Source organism: Maniola hyperantus, chromosome 5 (genome assembly GCF_902806685.2).
Source record: "Maniola hyperantus chromosome 5, iAphHyp1.2, whole genome shotgun sequence".
Classification (NCBI taxonomy): Eukaryota; Metazoa; Arthropoda; class Insecta; order Lepidoptera; family Nymphalidae; genus Maniola; species Maniola hyperantus.
Genome location: NC_048540.1, coordinates 14171411 through 14188406, shown reverse-complemented (window position 1 = coordinate 14188406; position 16996 = coordinate 14171411). Strand labels below are relative to the sequence as shown.

At 37.1% G+C, this 16996-nt stretch overlaps 1 protein-coding gene across 1 annotated transcript in view; it reads right to left on the bottom strand.

Moving 5' to 3' along the window:
• Window positions 1-370: 370 nt before the first annotated feature.
• LOC117982145 (uncharacterized) overlaps window positions 371-16996 on the bottom strand; it is a 328575-nt gene continuing 311949 nt past the window's right edge. Inside the window, exons 9-10 of the mRNA XM_034968440.2 lie at window positions 5120-5180; window positions 371-4121 (exon numbers count right to left, since the gene is read on the bottom strand). Of these exons, the coding sequence (XP_034824331.1) occupies window positions 4106-4121; window positions 5120-5180 (77 nt within the window). The 3' untranslated portion in view covers window positions 371-4105. The remainder of the gene's footprint in view (window positions 4122-5119; window positions 5181-16996) is intronic.

The window sequence follows — 16996 nt, the reverse complement described above, 5'->3', positions numbered from 1 at the left end:
AGTGGATATCCGCACTTGTACACCTAGTCATTCCTCTGTAATACTTGTAATCTCCCCTCAATTCCTGTAATTTCGTCGGTAAGGGGACGCCAGACTTGGATAGGAACGTCAAATTTTATACACTCTGTTATCTGATCTTCATGCCTTTTATATTGCGACTATCTCTGGTATATTCAAGCCTACCTTTTATCAGTCCTTAATTTGCTCAATTTCTACCTTGGGCCTAAATTTATTCCTAACACTGTTGGAGGATTGGACCTGAGTCCAGACATTTTGCCCATGCTCCTTTGACTTATTTTTTTCCTCATTAATGTTCTTGTAGTCGTAGTGTTCATGAAGTCAGAAGGTAAATAAAATAAACACAGTTAGATATTTTCAATAGTTTATTTAACTTCTTAAAAAGAAATCGCATTATCATTGAGCAACACAATATAGAGCAAGAATCGACTCCGTATAAAATTTATTTTTTTAAACAACATAATCACTATACTAACAGCTATCGTGAAACAATAATTATACAGAAACAAATACATTAGAGATGAACTCTAACAATAATTAGATTATAGTATGCTTAGAATTAATCACATGTTAAATTACAATTATTTTTATATTTTTAACAATATATATTCATTTATAATTATTAACATAACATTCGTCAGCTTATAGTTTTGTAAACTATAATTATTATTTTAAATCAACAGCTGTTGTAGAATTACAATCTTGGATCATGGTTTCTTTTTTTATATAGTGCGTTCAGTTTGAGCGTTTGAGTGCGGATCAGTTTATCGATTTGTATGACGGATCGATAATAAAATATCGTAATAAATATTGAGCATGTCCTTATTAATTGCTATGAAATTTAGCATCAATCTATGATGTGTCTATTTATTAAAATCTTACACTCAAGCTGCTGTTGAATTTTATGTTAAAACCATGTTAACTTTTATTTATGTTAAATGTTAAAAATAATTGTAATCTTGTATTGTAGAATTATAATATACTTACACAAATATTGTCTACTTCATCGTACATACATTAGTTTTAAAAGAATGCCTCTTGAGTTTGGCATTTCTTACACAATTCAGCATTGAATGCTATAACTTTGTACAGGTTTTTTATTTTATGTGTAATTTATTATGTTTTATGTTTTATATTGAGATATACCTCAACTAAAAATTTTTACACGATATTTCTAAGTTTGAACTGTTTACTTCGATAGTTTGAGTTTGTTAAATGTATAAAATTGACGTAAAGATGTTAAATGTGAAAAACAATAATACTATCGTCAATGTATTTATGGAAATTATCATTGTTGCAACGTATTATATTATATTCTTTGACAATATCGTATTTTTTAAACTATATATTTTAAATTTAGATACCGTTCAGCTCACACATTATGTTTAGTCACGTTTATGTACATAATTAACTATTATTAGATATTAATTAGGAACGTGATATACCAAGCGTAAATGGTGGGCGCCCAGATTGCGATAAGCTGAGATTCAATGTATGGCAGCGATTCGAGACGCTTGTTTCATTAGGCCAAGGCAACCTTGTAACGGGCCGCCATTTTTTGAAACACGTTCGTAGGTGTCAAAGGGTGCCTAAGACCCGCGCTAATATTTATGTAGGTATATAACCTGTGTCACGCGACCCACCGCACACACATATTGTGTATGGTGGCACAAGAGTTTACTTTTTAAAATACACTTGCATGAGCTTTGCCTATCTGGAGTTTTATAATATCTTTGGGCTAAGGAAAGCTACTTAGTAGAAAAACGCGCGTGGATTATTTTTTTCTTCATCTTGTCAGTGCAGATTTGGAACTCCGCTAATATTCCAATTGCAATATGTCAAATCGCAGTACCGCCTACGGGATTCCAATACTCTTGTCTGCCTTAAAGTTCAAGCACACGTTATCATCATCATCATTAATAACAACATTATTATCATCATTTGCACTACATCCTTTTGTGGGCCCTGTCGAATCCAGCATTTAAAGTTTAGGTCTGCACTCCTGCATAGTCGAAAATCCATGGACGAATCCGTCCATGGATGGGCGAAATCCATCCACGAAGCGACTGAATATGGAATACCGGCTACTCGTCAGCTATAATATTGGTACTTTCAAACGATGAGTGAATATGCAACTTCTAGACAGGCGTGCTCCTATAATTAAGCCTAAAAAAATCTCTATCCTGGGCAGAGCGCGTCCTATACTCTTGCTTATTCGTATATCAAGCCCCTAAATATACCTTCCAATTAATGTTACATTATATTCTAATTCTACTAGACCATATACATTAAAATATCTAATATACATAATTATTAATATTTCACAGTATCCGATACGATTTATATTATTATAACTTGAAATAAACTATTAGGATTTCCCTTATATTTATTTAATCGAAGAGAAAATAATAATATATTAACACATACAAGTGGTACATCAACATTTATTTTGATGTTTTATTTACACTTCTATTATGTTTTCTGTACTATTTTCTAATATTATATTTTTTATTAATTCATCATCTACGTAATATTATTGTAATTTATGCCAAAACATAATTACAATACATTAATTACTAAGTAGGAGTTACTTTTTATATTACATAGTTATTTACATTAGCAATACATTCACACATAATCTATAAAATTTATCTATACCCATATATTATCATATTATGATTGTTCTGCTAATCATCCTGTCTACTTAACATATATTTTTTCTTTAGTAATATTAAATTAATTTAATTTTATGGCATTCGTTGTATTAGGAAATATATAACAGTGCCTGTATAGATTTTTTACTAAATTAACTCGTCACTAAAGTTGACAATAATCTGTCAATTTTGTATGGAGGTGTCAAATCACTGTAAAATCCACCCCACTTTATACTCCACACACAAATAATACAAATAAAAAGTGAAATATTTCTAAACTCCATTCGCATTTAATTTGTAAAAATTAACTTTGGATTAACAGCAGATCAACTTACAGCCGTACTCAGAGTCGCTTAATCGTTACTGAAGATTGAGTTAAACGAGACAGAGCTAATATCTCTCACATAAATCTGTCTCGTTTTAGCTCATTCTTAAGTAACGATACGCGATTCTGAGTGCGGCGGTTAGTGTCTTGACTATTAGGTACATTTAATAATAATAGACGACATTTTTATTGATGCTGTAAGCTAACCGCACGTTACGAAAGAGTTACTTTTTTGAGTACTATAAAAGTCTAGACGATCTGCATTTTGGACTGCAAGGTAACTGCAAAATTACAGTTTGGTGACTGATGCTGATCGACTGCGTAGCAATGTTGCCAACTAAGCCCTTCGAATCCAAAGCATTTTTTGATATTTCTGCCCATTGTTAGACGAGAAAAAAAAGTAGTGGTGGCACACTGCAGAAAATCTAACCACGTCCGGCCTTCTCAAAATGTACTTATCGATCAAAGATTTTCAAAAACATAATAAAAAAGTTAGTAGGTTACAGATTAACTGTTAATCTGGTTGACACTATTAAAATTATACCCATTGTATACATTGGTCCAACAGCTTTTTTGGATATTAATTAACAAGACCGGTTCTCCGGTTGGTACAGTTCTTGTAATTCACGAAGGCGAGTGAACTTTACTTGTGGTTACGTCATATACATGGGCATTGGGGAAGTGTGCGTGCATGTCGGACCAATCAGTCGCGAGCGAGCGCTCGCAAACGCACACATTTACTGTAGCTTACTTATACCGATACGATTTAAACACAAGCATGAGCCACTCGCCTTCGTGAAATGCAAGAACTATACGTCGCGGTCGGTTCCGGTCATAGATAAAAAAAGGTGGTTCCGGTGCACGCATGAAATCTTATCGCTGTTAGCAACCAGCGTTTACACTTTAGCCAGCATTCGATAGATTCATTGGGCCAACGTGGACTGGAGGCTTTAGATGTCCTGATTCTTTTTCATATTATTCTTATAATGAAACAATAAAACAACTAGGTAACTATATAATAACGCTACGGGTAATTTTGTTCACAATCATTATTATGTTAAAAATCTGTTGTATTTACAAACTGCTTCTAGTCGCCTCCGGCCAGTCATCATCGCAGGATCTCTCTGAAACAAAAAATAACGTTATTTTTGAAATCACACATGTTTCACATCCGGCTTTACTTAAGTGTTTTTTCGACGTTAGCACGACTAGTTTCGAACGCATTCGGGGTCCTTTTTCACAGGGGCTCAGTTCAGCCATCCTCACAACGGGCTGTGCGGGCAGCGGCGCGCAGTCTCAACCGCAACGCGTGCGCGAACTGAGTCCCTGTGAAAAAGGACCCCGAAAATAGTCGGCTAACGTCAAATAAACACGTGAGTAAAGCCGAGTGTGAGACAAGTATAATGGAAATCACTCACAATAGTTTAAACGATAATTTTTTTGAAATGTTTATTTTTTACCTACGACCTGATGGCCTCCCTTGCGCAGTGGTGAACACTGTGGTCTTCAAGGTCTTAATATATCTATAGAAGGTCCCGGATTCGATTTTCGATTAAAACTTGTCATATCAAACCATAATTTGAGAAATTTTAATTTCTGAATTGCTTCTGGTATTGTACGATGTGAGTATTTGGCCGTAGCTAGTTACCACACTGTCAGCAAAGCCGTGTCGTCAATGGATTAGCACTGCAGATGATACTGCGTAGGTCCTATAAAATTAGATTTCTGCGCAGGTACATCGGCGTATCTTTTAAAAGTGGTAGTACTGTAAAACATATATTTTAGCGTTTAAACTACCGTGAGTAAAACATATAGGTAAATCATCCTTGTTGCGTAGAGTCCGGTCCAGCCCCAACGGCCTCCTGAAGGTATTTTCTGACAGGATCGACTGCCAGTACTTGAATCATTGTTGTATGATTCACGTGCTGGCATATCGATCCTGTCCTAATTTAAATATAACTATTTAAATTAGGACAGGATCGATTATTAGGATTATTAGGATATTTTACTAACAAGTAGGTTTAAGTTTCGTGTAATTAATAACACCAATATGATGGTTGGTTCCTGTTGGTCGAAATAAAAACATTTTATTTTATTTATTTATTTTATTTATTGCAATTACCTTAATACTTCTCTGATCGTAAAGCTGAGTATAATAAGCAGCACTGACGCTTCAACGGGACCTGTAAACAAAATAAAATTTTGTCAAATAACCTATCATAATGTTTACCCGACTGCTACGAAGCTCAAAAGGAGGGTTATACGTTTGACCTGTATGTCGTAAATATGTTCGTTCGTATGTCCACTCGTAACTGCTCAACGACTCAACCGATTTTGATGAATTTATTATTTTCGTTAGATTCGACTCGTCTTGATAGCGCGAGTGTCGCTGGGTACATAAAATTCTTAAAAAATCAAAATGGCGGATTTTATTCGCTTTCAGGTGCGGCCTAAAAAAGATGCAGTGCAAACCGCAGCCAGTTTTTTTTGGAAACTCATTAAAAGCAGTTGATTTCTCGATTTCTATTCGATTCGATCAATCGATTTTACCCTGGGCGTATTGGGGCATCCTCGAGCATCCTCTTATTAAAAAAGAAAAGGAATGTAAAAATAAACTTTATTTCAATGTCCTAAAACTTCAGTCATTTTGTCGTGCTCTCCGCGCCGGTGTATCTGAACAGACCCTAAAGTCTCGCACAAAAACCTAAAACATTTTTCAAAGTTAACGGAGGGTAAAAACCCATATTTCCAATACAGCCCCGGGTATAAAGCCGAGCGAATATTAATATAAAACAATCTCCGGGGCCAGATGTTGCGGGTCTTTATTTAATAAACTTGATCAAATGAACAATGGATTCGAATGTCGCAAGAAAGATATTAGGGTATCCGCAGCCCGGGATATTATGGAGACGTGATGTACGTTGACCTTTATGTTAGAATACTTTTTTAGGGTTCCATACCTCCGAAGGAATAAAGAAAACCTTATAGGATCTCTTCGTTGTCTGTCTATTGCAAGAACGCATGAAGGTATCATGTTGAACGTAATATAATATGCTTAAGATTGAGTTAAAACGAGACAGATTTATGTGAGAGATAAGCTCTGTCTCATTTTAACTAAACTTAAGTAACGATTAAGCGACTCTGAGTACGGCAGTTAGGTTTCTGAGGCTCAAGTCTACAATCCCCTGGTGCTGAGAAAAAAATCGAACTTCTTTGTTTAAATCAAAAGATACGGCCGTTTATGGTGCATATATTGACACTCACAAGGGACTCAAAACCTATCTAGGCACAATAGAATATTTCCATTTGACCTAGAATCATAAAATTAGACAAGAAAAATAATCGACAAGTCGAGATGGCAATCAGGGAGGTGACGTCCAGGTGTGCGGGGCGTCTCCCCCGCCTCATACTCTGATTGCCATCTCGACGTGTCGCGTACTATACCTACTTTTTAAATAAATAATTGCTATTATTATTGCTTCCAGAAATTGTAATTTTGACTTCGCAATTCCCGAGGTAAATATTTATTCATACCCTTTATAATTATGTTCGAGTGGTTTTAATTGGCAAATCTCGGTATCAACCATAGGCACATAATACATACAGAGGTTCAACGAAGCCGTCCTCTAGACAGAGCAATCGTGCGGCAAGTGCGGGACGTAGGAGCGACCCGCGGGTTGATTACCTACGTAAAACGTGTAGCGACAGCAACGCGACAGCAATAGCAATGCGACAGTTCATTTGCTGTCTCTCTTCTACTTCTTATTTTGCTTTGTGGCTGTCTCTCTCTAGCCGCTGTTACGTGTGACGTTTGACAGCAATGATCGCGAGACCTGTCGCAAGATACGTAATCACCCCGCTGAACTGGCCTACATAGGGAGTTAGTATAAGGAGAGACACAGTACTCCGACGCCTTTGATCTCGTGGTAAATAGCGACCACAACGACTCTGCCATGACTCTGTCATACAGGTCCCGGAATTACTGGGTCTGTCTCGGGTAGCTCTCTTACCGCACGATTGCTCTGTCTAGATAGTTTCATTGATCCTCTGGTAGGTATAGGTTATAACATACTAGTACTAAGTAAAGATTCTATATAAAGAAATTTCTCCTAGAAACCTCTTTTGAAAATTTTAAACGTCTTTATGACAAGATCTGTTGAAACGAATGCTTTAACTTATTACAACTTATCCTATCTATTTAAATTATATATCTAAACTCCGTATGCATTAACACTGTTGCACCAAATAAAATATAGTTTTAGTAATGTATGAATATATATATAGTATAGTATAAATATAGTATAGTATATAATATAATATAATATAGTATGAATGAGGTCGATGAACTTTGTCAGCCCTAGCACAGACTACGGTCTATTTGGGCTGCAAACTGCCAACACCAGTCGCGGCTTTTTGTCTAGTGCTTTGGTCTGGAAGTGTGGTGTGAATTATTCGCTTTTTTTGTCTAAATAAAAAAATAAATAAATAAATAAATACTCTGGGCACAAGAGGCGGAACAGCTCGGGGTGTGATTGTGGACAAGTGAGTGCTTGAGATGGAGAAAGGATCCGGACCGTGGGGCACGCGGGGATCTGTGTTGTGTACGTCTGCCTCAGAAAGGGGAGAAAGACTCATAGGGGCAAGGATTAGATAGAAAGAATTTGTAGGGAGTCAAGAAGGCGCCCCGGGAAAGAGCCACCGAGCAAGTACCGAACGGGTGCCCTCCCGCGCTTTGACCCATATAACCGCAAGGTTGGTGGGGCCATGGGAGGTGGTGGGTATCCCTACTCTGTGGTTAGGGCCCTATATTGAAGGGTTGCCGTGGTCGTCATATACCGTGAGTTCAAAAGCGTCGGACTACTGTAATTCTTGTTATACTGTGGTATCGGGTTGCTGTTAAAACAATCATTACGAATTTCGACAGCATGGAAATGGACGAAATTGGGCCAGACTCGTCGTTTATTAACAGCTACGAAATTAATTTTAGGAAATAAATAATGCCTATCGTCTAGTGCCGTGATGAACCGTAATAGGCTAGTGGTTAAGACGTCTCCTTTTAATCGGGAGGTCGGAGGTTCGATCCCAGGCATCTCTAACTTTTCGGAGTGGATAATATGTGTGCGAATTAAATACAACTTGCATTTTAGCGTTTAAACTATCGTGAGTGATTTCCATTCACATCCGCGACGCGTGCGCGAATGGGTTCGAAACTAGTCGGGCTAACGTCGACTAAACACGTGAGTAAAGCCGGGACAGATATACAACTTGCATTAACAGTCGCTTCAGTACTGAGTGAACATACATATCACAAATTTTCTCACTGGCAGCAAGCGAGCCGTAGCTTAGTGGTCCGAGCGTCGGGCGCGATCCCAGGGGACGCGGGTTCGAATCCTGCCGGTCCGCAATTTTGTTGTGTTTAAAATTATTTGAAGATAACAATGCCTTTTACAGGTTCCATGTAATCCAGGGTCTCACGCGGCTGTGAGCTCAAATCTTCACAATCGCATATTAAGCTCGCTAAACACGTGTCAAGAGTGTTAAGCGGCGGCAGTTAATCTCAGTTAAGGGGTTACGAGGGAGGATGGAATTTGTTTACGTGTGTTTCTTATGTGACATTTGTCATAATTACGCGAAAAGCCGTTGGCAGTGAATTGTGGGTTATTTCAACTAAAAGAAAAAATAATCGGTCAAGTGCGAGTCAGGCTCGCGCAACGAGGGTTCCGTACTACAGTCGTATTTTTTCGACATTTTGCACGATAATTCAAAAATTATGATGCATAAAAAACTGTTTCAGTATGAACAGGTGAAGCCCTTTCATATTATGATACCCCACTTGATATAGTTCGATCTTACTTCGAAAATTGAAAATACTAATTTTTAGTTCATGACCACAATTTAATTTTTTTTGCATTGTATTGCGCTCAGCGTTGTCATGTAAAATTTGATTAAAATTACTAAATAATTTTGAATACATATCAAAAATTGCGGCAGGATTCGAACCTACGTCTTCTGGGTTCGCGCCCGACGCGCGACTTGAACGCTAGGCCATCGGTTCGCTTACTGCCAGTGACGAAATTTGTGATACGAACTTTCACTCGGTAGTGAAGCGACTGTTAATGCCATCTAGTAGCGACACTTTGCAGTTAAAACACTATCATAAAAATTATAAAAATATTGATTCAATTTAGTTGCGTTTTTATTTAGAACTAGATGATGCCCACGACTTCATGCGCGTGGATTTAGGTTTTTCAAAAATCCCGTGGGAACTCTGTTTTTCCGGGATAAAAAATAGCCTATGTCCTTTCCCGGGATGCAAGCTATCGCTGTACCAAATTTCGTCAAAATCGGTTGAACGGATAGGCCGTGAAAGGCTAGCAGACAGACAGACAGATAGAAAGACAGACAGACAGACAGGCACACTTTCGCATTTATAATATTATTAAGTATGGATTTGATTAAAATTAGTTGTAGACAAGGTATAGTGTTACGTGAATCGTCAAATACCTACTTTATCTTTGTTCGAAGTAGATAGGTATATTAAAGTGTTCCCAATAGAGAAAGAGAGAGAGCGCGTGCCAGACCTTCATTACTACCCATATAATATCACTACCCATATAATCATCTATATATATAAAAGGAAAAGGTGACTGACTGACTGACTGACTGACTGACTGATCTATCAATGCACAGCTCAAACTACTGGACGGATCGGGCTGAAATTATGTTTAGAAATTATTATCTATTATGACGTAGGCGTCCGCTAAGAAAGGATTTTAGAAAATTCAACCCCTAAGGGGGTGAAATAGGGGTTTGAAATTTGTGTAGTCCACGCGGACGAAGTCGCGAGCATAAGCTAGTTACCCATATAATATCACTACCCATATAATCATTACCCATATAATATCACTACCCATAATATAATAAATGCGAAAGTGTGTTTGTTTGTTGGTTTGTCCTTCAATCACGTCGCATCGAAGCAACGGATTGATGTGATATTTTGCATGGATATAGTTAAAGACCTGGAGAATGGAAACTTTTTATAATAAAGGTGTTAAAAAAATCTTATTCATATTATCTCATAATCGCTAATTGTTCCTCCTAGTGTTGGGGACAATACGCAGAGAAACTTTCAGTTTTATAAAATAACGAAGGCCTAGCACGCGCTGGCTCTTAGTCCACAAGTGTTACAGCGTCGTTACCGCATCTCGCTGTTGACTGAGGCTGCTTGTTCAGCGGATAAGAGAGATAAAACAGTATTTATTACGTGTTCTATTCTTGTATTTGCTTTACTTATAAAACAACATTTTGTTATTTGTGGAAGCCAATACTTTTGTACGGTTATAGAAAACAAGGAAAACATAAAAAAAAACTTTTTATTCAAGTAAACTTTCACAAGTACTTTTGAATCGTCGGATGCATCTACCACTGGTTCGGAATGCTTTTCCTACATACATTATGCCGTGTTTGCGACAACACAGTTCGTGTGCACTAGGCACATACTAAATCTGATAGAAAAATCGGTCAAGTGCGAGTCAGGCTCGCGCAACGAGGGTTCCGTACTATAGTCGTATTTTTTCGACATTTTGCACGATAATTCAAAAATCATGATGCATAAAAATAAATAAAAATCTGTTTTAGAATGCACAGGAGTCGGACTCGCACACGAAGGGTTCCGTACCATGGTACCAGATATAATATATGTGTGCACTATGCACTACGGCATAATTATTAAGTTCATATTACTTTCACGGACATATTTTTTGGGATTAGTAGGTGAGCTCATCCATTATTTTCAGTTAAGAGATCATTATAATAAAAACCGGCCAAGTGCAAGTCAAGATCCGTACTACAGTCGTATTTTGTCGACATTTTGCACGATAACTCAAAAACTATGATGCATAAAAATCTGTTATAGAATGCACAGCCAGCAATGGCTTTGTATAAACAATGCTTTACCTACTGAAAAACACTTAGCGTCGGACGTGGAGGGAAGCAAATGAATGAAGTTAGTTAGTGGACAAAGATAAAAAGCAAATGGGTTCCGCTTTATGGCCCCAAGTTCAGGAAACACTTTGTCTAAACATTTGCTAATGGAAATGGAAAGGAGCCAGTTTCCAACAGTTGATTCAGGGGGGTTTTTACACGCATTGTAGGTTTGGTGCCAAATCGCAGACCCACGTGGAAATCTTAGGTCAATCTAATAATTTTAAGCTTAACTTTTACAACTTTATCATGGCCAAAATCTGCTATACCTAAAAGAATTTCTAAATTGAGAACGAGAGAAATTCGGTGTAACGTCGAAATCGTAAACATCGATCATTTTAATAAACGCAATTTACATCCAACACTGGATGCCAATTAGCGCAGAAACTCCCAACACGGCCATCTCGGCAGCTGTCGTTAGGAACGCTCGAGTTACGGGGACAAATTCCCAAAGCGATCCGAACCCAGCCGCAGGTGTCAATTGACAACGGTGCCTGAGATTCCACACGAAACGTGTAAAAATGCGAGTAACTCTCAGTTAATGTTGAAACGTATAAAACTCAGATCCGGCTCCATTAGGAGATTTCCATTAATCATGACAAATATCTATGAATAATATAGTCAAACTGATTGGACTAAATTCTCATATTATGATTTCAAACCAGTCGCAGGTTTCAAATAACAGCGGTGCCTGAGATTCCACACGAAACGTGTAAAAATGCGTGTAACTCTCAGTTAACGTTAAAACGTGTAAAACTCAGTTCCAGCTACATTAGAAGATTTCCATTAATCCATAATTTTGTTAAAATTATAACAATATAGTTTCTTCACCAGTCGATTCCATAATTAATCATGAATCAAGTTTCATTACAAATTATCAGCCGACTGGCAAAATAGGTTACAAGATAGGTTTTACATTATATTACTCAAATTCCAGAAATCCAGCGTTTATGACAAATACTCGACTGTAGAAAAACTGACTAGGATAAATTCCCAAAAGCTCAAAGCGTGCCAAACATAGTCACAGGCAATTTGTGAAAGAATCCCTAAAATCGAAGTAAAATTAAATAGACATGACGATAAAGACTCAATTACCAGAAAAATCGGTCAAGTGCGAGTCTACTCATATACGAAGGGATACGTACTATAATACAAGAAATAACACTTTTTTACTAATGTAACCACAAATTTACGTTTTTCAGATTTTTCCCTTTAATTGTTCTATAAGACATTGCTATCTAGCTTTAAGTTCCTTGCCGCATTTTGACAGGGACGACAGACAGACAGGCTACGAAGTTATCGTATACGCGTTCCATTTTTTCTTTAGTGATACGGAACCCTAAAAATCGCGCCAGGGTGAGATAAGGATAAACAGAGATGGAGGCACGGAGGCCGCAGGGAGGAAATAACTGACATAATCGCTCCGGATCCGGCCCTTATCCGGGATTATAGTTATGTTTTACCCGGTTTTATGAAGGATACTATTACGTCATTAGCAATAGAGCCTATTATTTTACATTAAATGGGGGTACTTAGGTACAATTAGAGAGAGAATATACGAGAGAGATATAGAAAACCAGCGCTGTATGTTTTTGTACTTGTGCAAGACATATTATGGCATTTATGCTGAGTACTTAGGCCTTTTTTTTCGGGTTGTGCCACACATGACATACTTTATTCCGGCGCTTCTTCTACTCTTCTACTTGAGGTCTTTTGACTTTACTACTCAAGTATTAGAAGCGCCGGGATAACCTAACTGGTAATGTGTGGTACAGCTTTAAATAATAAACGTTTTTCTTTTCTTCTTCTTTTCTTTTTCTTCTTAATTGCGCTAAGTATATGACTGAATATGGCACATTAGTTTATTATTTACTTGATGATGCCCGATGGGAATTCTTTGTTTTTTCTAGATAAAAAATAGCCTGTACAGAGGAAGTTTGCATGCCAGGACCCATACCCATACACGTATGAAATGGATGATGCCCGCAACTTCGTCCAGGTGGATTTAGGTTTTTAAAAATGCCGTGAGGACTCTTTGATTTTCCGGGATAAAAAGTAGCCTGTGACCGTACCCGGGATCCAAGCTATCTTCTATACGAAATTTTGTCATAATTGGCTAAGCGGATAGCTGGAATAAAACAAATAAAACCTAAACATAAACCATCCTAAATATTTTTCCGTTCTTTCGATGTTAGACAGGAGAAGGCATTCGAGTATCGTCGCATATTCCGATGACTATTTCTTTCTCTACATATCAATGTGGTAACAACTACACCAATATTTTAAAGGACCAGCAAATAAAGCACCTTATCGCACTACAAAGAGAAAAATCCATACAATTTCACTGTCAGTTAATCAGAAATACAAATTCAATGAAACATAAATTGAATTCTTGTTTTTCGCATTTACAAGGATAACCGCAAAATACACCTCCATTCACTGTCGTACAATTCTGTTTCCATTTGCACGACAAAATCATGGCTCGGAGAAAATTATTTTTTTATGTGTTTCCCTCTGTTTGAGCGCGGAATAATTCGGATAATTTAAAAGGCAATAAATTAAGGCGAACAATACATGGATAAATCGTTGTCACGTAAGAATGTCGCATTAGGAACGGGAGATTCTCTAGTGATGTGACTTGCTTTGAGATTTAAAACGATTTTATTCGTAGTCTTGTAAAATTAGCTATTAAATCTAATACAATGATTGCTGTAAGACTCGAGTCAGTAAGTAAAATCACTTCAGTCACACACAAAAACTGTCGTTGTCATCGAAAATTAAGTTTATAATGACTCAATACTGTAAATTAAGAGAAAGTGCTTTGCCGAAGGGTGGTATTGCATTGAATTATTTATACACTTAGAGCTTTAGAAGGTGACCGTACTAATATACTTTTTTTATCGATAGATTTAGTCACGGTGTCGGATCACTACGGCTGGTGGATGGCTGGGGATTGTAGATGGAAGCAATAACAGTGGCACGCCGCAGTTACGGTGTTATTGCATTGTATTATTTATGCGTTTACAGTTTTAGCCAAGGTGACAGCATTTTTTGACTTTTAAAATGTTATATCGATAGATTTAGTCACGGTGTCGCATCACTACGGCTGGTGGATGGCTGGGAATTGTAGATGGAAGCAATAACAGTGGCACGCCGCAGTTACGGTGTTATTGCGTTGTATTATTTATGCGTTTAGAGCTTTAGCCAAGGTGACAATTGCTTGGGTCATCTACTTTGGAATTTTAGAGTTATTTAAGCCATTCCTGCTGGCGTGTTTTTGTAGGTATTTTATGAAGGGCATAATGTCGTGATAATACGACCTTTTGTTTCCAATTTGTGTTATTTAGTTTTATTAAATACTAAGTATATAAGTAGTGATTTGACCAAATATGGACTTTGTGTTTTTAGCTAGCTGTTTTTGATCTGGTATTGCAGTTTAAAGTTAGATGGATGGATTTAAACCGTAGATAGAGTAATAAAGGTAGATACAGGAACGTTTGCTTTCTCATTCACACTAAAAAGAGAGCACAGATAAAGTTACTAATGTGATAAACAGAGACGCAGCTAACCTATTTTGTGTCCCTTATCGTGTAACTGGTTTTTTTCAAGAATACATACTAGGAATGCAACTTTAGTTGCAAAACAAACTTTGAGAATTCGTGGCGTAAGTGCTCATTAGTTATTTACTTCACATAAAAAACGTTTAATACAAATATTGTTGATCGGTTAATACAAATATTGACTACTAAACAATGGTAAAAATTGTCGTGTTATTCATCGTTACGTCGTGCTATCGCTGTCTCATACGCGGTTACACAGTACTTCAATCTACCTTTATTTCTCTATCTACGATTTAAACTTAAATATTTAGCTTTAATTTTATACCAAGAGATTTGAGCTGTACATTGATGCACCTATCAGTAAAACAAGATTTTTTTGTATGTTGTGCTATTTTCTTTAAGACATATTAGAGAGAGACATAATATCTCTAAACAATAAAAATCCTATTACAAGAAAGCTTGGCAATGAATTGCAACTGCTCTGATAGTTCTAATTATTTTAAGTTTTATTATGAGATAGTGAAAATAAAAAAAATACCCAGTCGAGTTTCTTGTAGGCTTCTTCTCAGACTATATGCGGTGCTTTTGGAACTCTCGTACTTAGTTTTAGTTTAGCGTTAACACAATTTTATTAATTATCACCATTACGTCACTACTATAATATATTACATTGTTAAATTCAACAACAATCGAACCTCGCGAAGAACAGAGTACCTATATAAAGCCTTCGCTAGTCGGAGAGGCGCGCAAAGTAGAAGAAATTCAACAATTGACATTCAAAAAGTGTATAGCACGCGGCGGAAAGTAATGAACATGGGCTATTAGAATGACATTTCGGCTTTGTAGAGCATGGTCTATGTCACTCATACCTATATGACGTTTATTTTATTTATTTATACTTTATTGCACTCAATAACAACACAAGTAAACATAGTAAAAACATACAAGGATCTTCTAGAAGGATCAGACGCGGGTTCGATTCCTGCCGGTTCGCAATTTTTGATGTTTATTTAAAATTACAAGGATCTTAATCTAATAGCCGTAGCATGCAAAGGCGGCCTTATCGCTAAAACGATCTCTTCCAGGCGACCTTTGACGAAAGGAATCACGAAAGCACGTTTTGTCGGTCTCAACGACTGAGACAATGCTCTACAAATCTGCTGTCGCCTTCTAAAGATCGATGTACATTACTTTCTGCCGCGCACTGTACAGTGTTACCCACTTAGAATAATTAATGTCTTGGCTTTTTAAGTATAATGCTAAATTAGTTAGTCATAAAATAAACAAGATACCAGAGCAAAATTATTATGAGCCAAGTTCGAGTCTGAAAAGTTCCTAATTCAATTTTGTACGTCGTTATGAAAAGTGTAAGCTCAGTTAAGTTAAAGGGTAGGCAGTGCCGCACGGGGTCCTGCCCGATTTAAAGTAAAACGGTAGTCCAGAATATTCCCAAATCTAATTTATTTTAGCTCAAAGCCGCTTCAGGTAGCTTAACTTAATTTTAAAATATCAGATCATCTTGGAACTTCGCATTTAAATACTCTGCAGCAGAAATTTTAAACGGCTAGGTATATTGAAAACTTATTCGATTTTGATAACCCATAAAATCAAAACTATATTACAATAACTTTCTTATTCCAATAATACCCATAATATTAAAATCAGTACCCTTATTATAAATGCGAAAGTGTGTTTGTTTGTTGGTTTATTGGTTTGTTGGTTTGTCCTTCAATCACGTCGCAACGGTGCAACGGATTGACGTGATTTTTTGTATGGGTATGTATAAAGACCTGAAGAGTGACATAGGTTACTTTTTATCCCGGAAAATCGAAAATTAAAAATCCCGTGGGTCGCGAGCATCAGCTAGTTGGAGGATAAAACTGATGCTGGAAGGGTGTTCCAAATGTTTGTGGGTCGAATTAAAAATAAGGGGGCAAATCCGTGGGATTTCGACTACGTACGGGTGCAGACCTTGGCTATGTCTTGCGGTACGATAGTTGGAAGGTGAAGAAGGAACTAGGTCAAAAAGTTCTTCAGCACACTCTCCGACTACCGATAGACAGGCAACTTTGCGCCGATGATCCAAACTTAAAAGTTTAGAATTGACCAGCGCTTCGTTACCAATGAGTCTTCTAGCGCGACGGTCCATCAAATCCAATGAGTCAGTCAATTTAGAAAAGACCTACGTGTACCAACGCACAGCTGAAACTACTGGACGGATCGGGCCGAAATTTTTATCTACACCCCCTAAGCAGAGTTTTTGAAAATTTAACCCCTAATTAATTTAATTTTAAAATTTGTGTAGGTGAACGAAGTCGCGGGCATAAGCTAGTATGTTATAAAACCCAGTAGATTAGGATAAAAATGGATTGGAAGCCAGCGAAGCATGCTCGTAAGCCTCCAATAGAATTGATATACCTATACCTAATTACCTAGTAGTAAAAGTTCAACATCAA